The 11200-nt window shown below is 40.9% G+C and overlaps 1 protein-coding gene across 1 annotated transcript in view; it reads right to left on the reverse strand.

Annotated features, from left to right (window-relative positions):
* The window catches only part of FXR1 (FMR1 autosomal homolog 1), a 60949-nt gene extending 50453 nt beyond the window's left edge, over positions 1-10496 (reverse strand). Inside the window, 1 exon segment of the mRNA XM_045502869.1 lies at positions 10218-10496. Coding sequence (XP_045358825.1) covers positions 10218-10268 — 51 coding nt within the window. The 5' untranslated portion in view covers positions 10269-10496.
* Between the last annotated feature and the right edge of the window lie 704 nt (positions 10497-11200).

Consider the following 11200-nt stretch of genomic DNA (forward strand, 5'->3'; position numbering starts at 1 on the left):
CTGCTTCCGATTCTGTCTCCCTCTCTCTCTGCCCCTCCCCCGTTCATGTTCTGTCTCTCTCTGTCTCAAAAATAAATAAACGTTAAAAAAAAAAAAAGTTTATGGGGCGCCTGGGTGGCGCAGTCGGTTAAGCGTCCGACTTCAGCCAGGTCACGATCTCGCGGTCCCTGAGTTCGAGCCCCGCGTCAGGCTCTGGGCTGATGGCTCAGAGCCTGGAGCCTGTTTCCGATTTTGTGTCTCCCTCTCTCTCTGCCCCTCCCCCGTTCATGCTCTGTCTCTCTCTGTCCCAAAAATAAATAAAAACGTTGAAAGAAAGAAAGGAAAAAAAAAAAAAAGTTTAACATTCAAGTAATCTCTACACCCAACATGGGGCTTTAACTCAAGACCCTGATATCAAGAATTGCGTGCTCTTCAAAGCTAACCAGATGCCTCCCCCCAAAAAAGTTTTAAGTTGAATGAATCAAAATCAGAAACGATGAAGTCAATTTTGTGTATATGCTATTACATTGCCTAAGTTTAAAAACAAATCAAAGACAAGAATGACTGAATCACTTGTTCATTCAACAAACACATAAGGAAGGTCTACTATGTACTAAATACACATTCTCAAGTCACTGGAAAATTTAAGACTTGAAAATATCCTACCACCTGAAAAGCTATAAAAGCAAAAGGTTACAAAACGGGAAAGAAAGAAGAAAAGTTTTACTATTATTAATTAGCTAGTGTTAAGAAAGGTGGAGGTACAGAAGCCTGAGAGAAATTCTTGACCCTGAAGAGATCACAAGGAATGCACATGCTTCTGCCAACAATAACTACAAACTTCATAAATTATTACTGGGGGAGACTGCTACTCATTCTCCCAAAAAGGCTAAGCAAAAAATGCTGGGGCTTAAAGGAGACAAGTTGAAACAACTGATAATTAACTGAGATTTAATGTTGGCCAAATTTTGCCACAGCTTTCAGCATCTTTTAATATAAGGACAAATAAAATAATTCTACATTTTTAAAATTTTTTTTAATGTTTATTTATTTTTGAGACAGAGAGAGTGAGTGCAAGCAGGGGAGGGACAGAGAAGGAGGGAGACAAAGAATCTGAAGCAGGCTCCAGGTTCTGAGCTATCAGCAAGAGCCAGAGGTGGGGCTTGAACCCACGAACCATGAGTTCATGACCTGAGCTGAAGTTGGAGGCTTAAACTACTGAGCCACCCAGGCGCCCCAAAGAATTATACATTTAAATATACACATTCGGACCCCTAAGAATTGTACATTTAAATATACACATTCAGATCAACAAAGCAACCCTTTGTGTTGCTTCATTTTGTTTTGCTCAAGGTATTTAAGACTTGGTTCTAGGAAATTTAACAGAGCTATCAAAAATCTCTTATTATTGGGGCGCCTGGGTGGCGCAGTCGGTTAAGCGTCCGACTTCAGCCAGGTCACGATCTCGCGGTCCGTGAGTTCGAGCCCCGCGTCGGGCTCTGGGCTGATGGCTCGGAGCCTGGAGCCTGTTTCCGATTCTGTGTCTCCCTCTCTATCTGCCCCTCCCCCGTTCATGCTCTGTCTCTCTCTGTCCCAAAAATAAATAAACGTTGAAAAAAAAAAATTAAAAAAAAAAAAAAATCTCTTATTATTGGCTAAACATCCACCAAAGAATGTTCTAAAGCCTTTTAATATTCAACACTATGTGGCCAGATTATCCAGAGGTGTCACGTCATAAGAAAATTTGAATGTGAATAAGAAAATGTGAATAGTAAGTTTCATGCAGTTGGCCCTTGAACAACCAAGAGACAGGGGTACCCACCATGTGTATTATCTGATTCCCCCAAACTTAATACTAATAGACTACTATTGACCAGAAGCCTTACCAATTAGTCTACTAACACGTTTTATATGTTATATATACTTGTTACAGTAAAGCTAGAGAAAAATGTTAAGAAAATCACAACAAAAATATTTACATATGTAAGTGGACACACAAAGTTCAAACCCATGTTGTTAAAAGGTCAACTTTATATGCATATAGGAAGCATTTCAAATATTTCCCAAGATACTTCATACAAGGAATAATGTAAAGCCAGGAGAGGAAAGTATATTTAAATCATAACTGTCTAGCATAAATTATAATCTGAGGCAAATATCTAAAGATTCTAGTAACCATACTAAAGTTAAAAAAAAAAAAAAAAAAAACAGGCAAAATTAACTTCAAATTTATCCCAATATATCCAAAATACTATTTTAACATGTAATCAAGATTCTAAAATTATGATGTCCTACCTTCTTTTTTTCATACTAACTCTTTGAAATTCAATATAGATTTTACAATTAAAGCACATCTCAATTCGCACTAACATACTTCAGCCCTGTGGCTTATGGCTATCATATTGGAAAGAAATTTTTGTAATGTGAAGGCACAGATCAAATCATTTCTCCAGGAATCCTCCCAATTAGTTCTGGACTCCAACTGTATTAATATGTATTAATAGCTTGTTAGTAACTGTATCTAATTAATAATAGTTTCTTAAGCTATATATTTGTACTTTTAAAAAAATCACACTTTGAGGCAGAAAAGAAAGGCCCTGGCAGGCCAACAGGCTCAAAGAAGATGAAGAGGAAGAAAATGAAGATGAAGAGGAAAAAAAAAAGAAGAATAACTGGCTATCCTGTAATGATGTGTGTAGAGTGGGTGTGTACTCAGCTGACTGTTCTAAGAATGTGAACTCAAGTGCAGCTCAATAAAAGCTGTACAGATTGTTATACAGCTGATAACATTCTTTGTAGAGAAAATATTTTTTAAAATGCAGGTTGTAGCTTTTTGAAGGGCTACTACAGTTAGATTTTTAAAGCTCCTGAGGGTGAATGTTTCTAATTTATTAACTTGTGTACTGTAGCACAGCAAACTTGTAGAAATTAGCATCCATAGTAAATTCTGGGGTTTTTTTTAATGTTACATTTTGGGTTTTTTTAATGTGTGATAAAATTATGTGTATTTTTAAAAATCACACTTTAATGAAGTCTGAAAGACCAGTGGGAACCATGAATCAGTCTATTAATTTTATGGACCTGGATTCACTTAGTCTCATTTCCTCAGGTGTTGATAACATTATCTCCCCTTCACTGTGATTGAGAAGACTAAATGAAATAAGTTCATGAAAAGTACCTGTGCAGTCTGATGGATAGCCTGAGTGCCAATAAACAGTAGCTTTGTTAGGAGCTAAATGAGACCTAAATGAACCTAGCAGAGACCACTCAATAAACTGTTAAATCTAACTGCCTAATACTGCAGATGAAAGAAAGAAAAAAGGTCTTACAACCACCTAGTACAAGAAGTGGAGTCACTCATGGAACAAATATTGCTCTTCTCACTATTTTAAAAAAAGAGGGCAGCTCCTGGGTGGCTCAGTAGGTTAAGCATCCAACTCTTGATTTAGGCTCAGGTCATGAGCTCACAGTTGGTGAAGAGATCTAGCCCCACACTGAGCTCCGCACTGGCAGTGTGGAGGCTGCTTGAGGTTCTTTCTACCCCCACCCCCCGCCCTTCCCCCACTGGAGTTCTTTCTCTCAAAATAAACATACATTTAAAAAATGGGGGGGGGGGGGCACGCCTGGGTGGTCTCTGACTTCAGCCCAGGTCACTATCTCAAGGTTTGTGAGTTCAAGCTCATCAGGCTCCACACTGACAGTGTGGAGCCTACTTGGAATTCTCTCTCAACCCCCCTGCCCCTCCCTCACTCGTGCACTAGCACACTCTGAGATCTCAAGATAAACTAAAAAAAAAAAAAAAAAAAAGCTAGTTTGGGACACCTGGCTGGCTCCATCAGAAGAGCATGGTGATCTCAGGGTCAGGAGTTTGAGCCCAACAATAAGTGTAAAGATTGCTTAAAAAAAAAATTAATTTTTTTTAAAATGAGCCACATGGGGGGCACCTGGGTGGCACAGTCGGTTAAGCGTCCGACTTCAGCCAGGTCACGATCTCGCGGTCCGTGAGTTCGAGCCCCGCGTCAGGCTCTGGGCTGATGGCTAGAGCCTGGAGCCTGTTTCCGATTCTGTGTCTCCCTCTCTCTCTGCCCCTCCCCCGTTCATGCTCTGTCTCTCTCTGTCCCAAAAATAAAAAATAAATGTTGAAAAATAAATAAATAAATAAAATAAAATACAATAAAATGAGCCACATGGGTGGCTCAGTTGGTTGAATATCTGACTCTTGATTTGGGCTCAGATCTTATGTCCTGGGGTCGTGGGATCAAACTCCACGTGGGGCTCCAAGCTGAGCATGGAGCCTGCTTGGGATGTTCTCTCTCCCTTTCTGCCCCCTCCCCCCCCACCCATTCACACACACTCTAAAATAAAAAAAGTAAAAATTTTAAAAAGCTAGTTTGCTACATCCTTAACACTGTGGTAAAACCTCACTTCTCGAATTATCAAGTGTCTGCCTTGTCTAATTAAAATACATTATAAGCTGACTACCCTGAGATTTCCTTTGAAGATCCTCTAATATCACACTAAACTAGGCACCGGAAGTGAGAAGCCCCTAGATTTAAATCTCTTTTCGGCTACAGTGTAGTCTTGGACAAAGTTATGGGTTATTGTCAGTTTCCTAATATATAAAATGGGAATAAAAACACATGCCTCATGGAGCCTTTGAGACAAAAAAAAAAAAAAAAAAAAAAAAATCAGACAATACATATAAGCTTCATCGACTATCCGGCAAATAACAGGCACTTATAGTAAATTACTTAAAATAACCCACACAAGAATCTGATGTTACAGAAAATGTACAGGTGCATGAAAACATGGAAAAGAATATGTTTTCTCTTAATACATAAAGCCAAGGCCTTGATGATTTATCTCTAGGTAGATAAAATTTTTTCATTTTTTGCTTTTCTGTTTTCAGGTTTTTTATACTTACATGCTACTTTTTTTATGTTTATTTTTGAGAGAGAGAGAGAGAGAGAGAGAGAGGGAGGGAGAGACACACAGGAAGAGAGAGAAAGGGAAAGAATCCCAAGCCGACTCTGCGCTGTCCAAGCAGAGCTCCACTCAGGGCTCAAACTCACAACAGGGAGATCATGACCTGAGCTGAAATCAAGAGTCAGCCACTTAACCAGCTGAGCCACCAAGGCACCCCTACATACTGCTTTTATCAAAACTTTACAGACAGCATTTAAGTTTAATTTTTAAAAATTAAGTGGCCTTTCCAGTTAAATCTTAGTTCTTTTACGTTTTAATAAAAAGACATTTTTTTTTAACGTTTATTTATGAGACAGGGAGAGACAGAGCATGAATGGGGGAGGGTGAGAGAGAGAAGGAGACACAGAATCTGAAACAGGCTCCAGGCTCTGAGCTGTCAGCACAGAGCCCGATGCGGGGCTCGAACCCACAGACCGTAAGATCACGACCTGAGCTGAAGTCGGACACTTAAACCGACTGAGCCACCCAGGCGCCCTTAAAAAGACATTTTAAAACATTGAAAACAACTAGGACAATCTTTGGAATTTCCACATCTGTGTAGATACCCCATTTGTACATGTATTAAATTTAATAATAAAAAAGGTACAACTAAAAATATTTAAAATATCTGGATATGTAGGGTTTTAATTTAACACAGTTTCCCTAATATTAATCAGCCACCAGGAAGCCTGAGTGGCTCAGTGGGTTAGCATGTGACTCTTGATTGATATCAACTCAAGTCATGATCTCAGTTTGTGAGATTGAGCCCCAAACTGGGCTCTGTGCTGTCAGCACAGAGCTTGCTTGGGATGCACTCTCTCCCCCTCTCCCTCAAATATAAATAAACTTCAAAAAAAAAAAAAAAAAAAGAAAAAAAGAAGTAGCCACCATCTTTTCCCAAATTATTAATCTGCACAAAGAAATCAATATGCTAAACTAACTTTGAAAGATCAGTACACTCCCAGAAAACTCCTTTACTAAAGTTCTATAGGTTTTACAACATTTATTAATGTTAATAAACCTATTGCCTAACTTACTCTCTCAAACTTCATTTTAATATTAAGGTAAAGTAATGGGAAATTTTGGAAACACTGCATTAGTTTGAAATTTGTAGTCAAGGAATCCCTGGGTGGCTCAGTCCGTTGAGCGACTGTTGGTTTTGGCTCAGGTCATATCTCGAGGTTCAGGAGTTCGGGCCCTGCATCAGGCTCAGTGCTGACAGTGGGGAGCCTGCTTGGGATTCTCTCTCTCCCTCTCTTCTGCCCCTCCCCTCCGCTCTCAAAATAAATAAACTTACAATTAAAAAACAAAATGAGGGGCGCCTGGGTGGCGCAGTCAGTCGGTTAAGCGTCCGACTTCAGCCAGGTCACGATCTCGCGGTCCATGAGTTCGAGCCCCGCGTCGGGCTCTGGGCTGATGGCTCGGAGCCTGGAGCCTGTTTCCGATTCTGTGTCTCCCTCTCTCTCTGCACCTCCCCCATTCATGCTCTGTCTCTCTCTGTCCCAAAAATAAATAAACGTTGAAAAAAAAAAAATGAAATTTGGAGTCAATTAGTAAAAGCAGAAATCATAGAGCTCTGAAAGTAATTCTTTTACAAAGAAGGCCTGAAATTTCATTCAGCCATCTTAGAGATTACATATTTGCTTGGAACACCATGAAAACTTTCCTTTACATCAGCTAGGAATTGAGGGGTTACTTTCAACTTCCATTTAAATGATATTCTGCCCATGGCTATGCAAGTTGCAATGCAATTACAAAGTCCATTTATATAATAAATCAGTTAAAAAGCATTTTAATGACTCCAAATGGGCATAAGGTTTTTTTTTGGATGGTAATGGAAATGTTCTAAAGTAAGGTTGTGATAAGGTTTACACAACTCTATAAATACGCTAACAATCATAAAATGTAAATTCTATCTTAAATATTTTTTTTAGAAAAGCTCCTTAAATGGCCAGTAGTATAAACCCTAAGATGTCTCACTCTAGGTAGAAAAGGCTATAAACACAAATTTTTATATAAAATTATATCCCCTATCAGGTACTTAATTAACATATCTCCCATTAATGTATCAAGATTTTTATCTTTTTAACAACTATAGATCCACTTGTTTAAAAAAAAAAAAGGCAAGATGCAAAACATATTACGTGTTTTGTTTTTTGGGGTTTTTACTGAAGAAAAAAACGATCCTAATTTTAGGTCACATCTTCAGCTTTTCACTGATTCCAATTAACTTGTAAAATGCAGTTTCAGTTCCACCAGAAAATTTTTAATAAAGGTCTACAGAACACTGCCTCAAGGAATGGTGACACTGTCTACTAAACCCAGGACTCTGAAATTCTACTGAGATTTACAACATTTACAGCTGTGTGTGTATATGGGGGGAAAGGAAAAAAAGGAGGAAAATCAGAATCACCTGCACATTGAAAAAGAAAAAAAAAACACTACAAAACAATAAACTAAAATGTTAACAGTTGTTATCCCAAGGCAACTTTTGTTTTCAAAATGCCCTCACTGACCACTATTATTGTTTAAATTAAGAAATTTTACTTAAAATTAAACTGCTATGCTAAATATAAGAAACCAGACTCAAAATACTAATCAGCATAGTATATGAATCTATTTATAGGACATTCTGGAAAAGGCAAAACTATGAGGACAGGAAAACCCCCTTGGATCTGAGGGTGAGAAGACAGGATGATTACAAAGAGGCATAAGGAAGACTGGGGGGCACAGTGGAACTCTTCTTTCTCTACAATGTTGATGGTGGTTACACAACATTTTACCAAAGCTCATGTAACTGTGTACCAGAATAGGTGAATTTTACCACATGCAAATTAACCTAAAAACTCATATACTTAAAAATACTAAATTGCTTGTGCCATAAATCAATTTTTCCCCAAGTAGGCAATTCTGTGGATTAAAAAAATTGGGAATCTGAACTACTTCAGACCCTTCACTTACACAAAAGAAAACGGACTCAAGATTTATTCAAGAGTCCACTGGCAGATAATGGTAAACTGAAGTAGAGACCTAGAATTCCCATCTATTTAACTTCAAATCCAGGGCTCCTTCCACTTCACCATTCCCACTCTTTTCAGAGTTCTAAAGATCTCAGTTTCCACAAAGTACAAGTGGATTATGACAGGACATAAAATTCTGTATGTTCAAGTGCAATTATTTTGGTACAATGTGGCTAGGATCTTTCCCAACCTCTGCAAAAGAACCACCTTTATTTATGAAATAAAAATAAGTAATGGACTCAGTCTAAGTAGAATCAAGTAGATTTGTAGAGTATGAGTAAGAATCCACAATACTTTAGAGTTCCAAAATGGGAATATTGTGAATTTAATTTTTAAAAAACTATGAAAAACCCAAGACTGTAAAAAACAATCTTTAAAGTTTTAGTAAACTGATGACCTTACATAATGAATCTTACAAAATAAAAATAAGAAATGAAAAACAGCTTATTTAGCAACCAACACAATACTTTGGCTAAACAAGAAATGTTCTACCATCTACATGCTGCGAAATGATTTAAGACAAAAAATCTTTTTTCTATTTTTCAATTTGCCAAGAGGAAAGAAAAGTATACCTCCATTACACAATTGTATCACCAAAGAGGAGTAATCTGAAACTTTTCCGGGCGGGGGGGGCAAAAAACGATGAACCTTACCTACCCTTAACAGAAGTATGGCAAGCCCATTCTTTGTGCACTGTGCCACAACTGTATTGTATCCAGGGTCTGAGAAGGCAACCACTAGATTTCAATAACAGAAGTCAATGAAATATCTACTCAAATTTCACTTGGGTCTTGTCTGACACCAAGTTTTAAATCTTAACTGCTAATACATCTAGTCAAGCAAAAAGACTCCTTTCCACCAGGCAGTCAGTTTTCACTTCAGGTTGACCACCTAAGGCTACTTAAACTTGTAAAAAGCTTAGGGAGATCCTTTAGACGCCAACTGCGATTCCCCACCATGCTATTACCACGTGACAGTTAAACCAAATCCACACAGCTTATCAGTAAACTACAAAAGGAAAACAACGCTGAAATAGGAAATTACGACCATCAAGTAAAACATAATCCTGTGGGATGAAAGGTACGCCGAAATGAAACCCTGGGAGAATGCATTCTGCGTACGCACAATACTCCTGTTTTAGGAGAAGGCCCTTCATAAAAATAGCCAGGACTCTCAAACATTTGAGATCCTGGCTTAGTGAGATTGACTGACAGACAACAGCTGGGGAGATTTTGTATTGATCTCGAAACATTGTGGTGGTATACTTTTGGAGAAAGAATCGGGACAAGGGACCTTTATATTGTTAAAACTAAATTGTAAGGATTTCATTTTCAGTTATGTGACCCCTGCACTGGAAGCCCCCACTAAATTCCTCTACTCTCGAATTCCTCTTCTGTTTTCCAGCCCGATCCCATAATAATACATCTCCCGGTGCAAACAAACAAAAAACCTCGTGGGGAAGAAAAAAAATCAACACTTCTTTCCAAAAACACTGGGCAATATAAAGAAACTAGTCACCTCCCCACCCGTCTCCCTTATCGATTTCATTTTTTAAATCTTGCTTTAAAGCCTATAACTCTAACCTTTTCTTCCGTAATAGAGGGGCTAAGGCGCCGCCCAAATTCCCAGGCCGCAAAAATATTTCAACTCGCCACATTAAAAGGTTTTCCTGTTTTCCCTTCGATCCTAACCCTCAATCCGGTACCCGCTTCCCAATCAGACACTAAAGTTTATTAGCCCAAAACCCTAAAACAAAGGTGAATTCTTAAGATTCCGCGACGCACCCCCCCTCAAAGGGGTGGGGAGGGGTCGGAGCAGCGGGCCGACGCGCTCCCGCTCGGCTCAGTCCGAGGGGCGGGGGAGCTGCTGTGACCACACAATCCCACCACCTCCTTTCACGACTCCCCAACCTCCCGGCGCTCAGGCCTACTCCCGGGAAGCTCCCCGCCGCCGAGCAGCGACTGGGCTTCTCTTCACCGGCCCGCCAAGGACTGCACTAGCATCCAAGAAGAAGGTCCATAAGTAGAAAAACACAAGAGGTGTCCGACGTGTTGTTTCAAAACATAACGGAGCCCGGGCCCCCGAGACCGTTAAACCGCGGGTGGAGGGGGGAGAAGCGAGGAAACCAGGAGCCTCGGGCTTCGGCCTGGCCGTCCTTTTCGACCCCAAAGCTCACTCTCCAGGACCACCAGCATTCTCCCAAACCTGACTTAACCCCCACAACACCCGACAAAGCGGCAAAAGGGTCGGTACCTTGTAGAAAGCCCCGTTGGAGCCACGAACCTCCACCGTCAGCTCCGCCATGTTGGAACCGCAAAGGCCGCTGGGAAGAGATTCTAGAAACTTTCCAACCAGAGGGGAGGAGGGGGGAGGGGCGTAAAGGAGGCGGGGGGAGGGGCGGGGAAAACACAGCGGGGACTGGGATCCCCCGCCCCACACCCCTGGGGTCTCACAGCAACGACCCCGACTCTCCCACTGAGATCCCTCGCTTTCTTACATCACTCGTCCTGGGCTCCGCCCGCCGCCGCCCACGCCCCCGTTCGCCTCCCGACACAATCGCCCGACCTTTACTGACCCGCCCCTACGTCCCCGCCCTCCAGTGCCCGCGGCTTGCCCGCTCCGGCCAGTGGGTGCCTCCAGCTGCCCAGGCGTGAGCTTCCCTGACGCCGCCTGCCCCACGCATATGCTTTCCTTGGAGCTCGGGCATTCTGCCCTAAACTTCTTGCAAGTGCTGGTAGCCCTGGAGTAGCTTCCTCACCTACGGAAGGGCAACTTTGGGGGCTCCAATTGTCCACTGCACAACTTTTGGGCTGAGCAGGGAGCATAAAAATGTACCTATGTTCTCCGAATTCTTTCACCTCACTCGTTTTTATTTAAGTCGGATGGCCCTCCCTTGACTCAAATTCCGCAGTTCCACACCTCCTGACAGTTCGCCTGAATCCTCCCTCCACCTGTTAACGTTTCAAATGCTTAAATGTCAAGCTAAAGCTGTTAGTTTTGGGTCAGAAGTGTGTACAACCTGCAGCAGAGTTTAGGTTAGTACCCATTGTTATAAGTAGGCGGAGAAACTTAGTTCTGAGCGGGAGACCATGTTTTCCCCTTCCGCAAATCCTGCAAACTTCCACGAAAAGGATCAAAGAAGAATCATCTTGTATGGCTTTCTACCAAGCATTATGACGGAGATATTTTGAGTATCTATTTTAACCATACTAAAAAATTTTCCCCTAGCAAGGCCG

Source organism: Leopardus geoffroyi, chromosome C2 (genome assembly GCF_018350155.1).
Source record: "Leopardus geoffroyi isolate Oge1 chromosome C2, O.geoffroyi_Oge1_pat1.0, whole genome shotgun sequence".
In the NCBI taxonomy this organism is placed as follows: Eukaryota; Metazoa; Chordata; class Mammalia; order Carnivora; family Felidae; genus Leopardus; species Leopardus geoffroyi.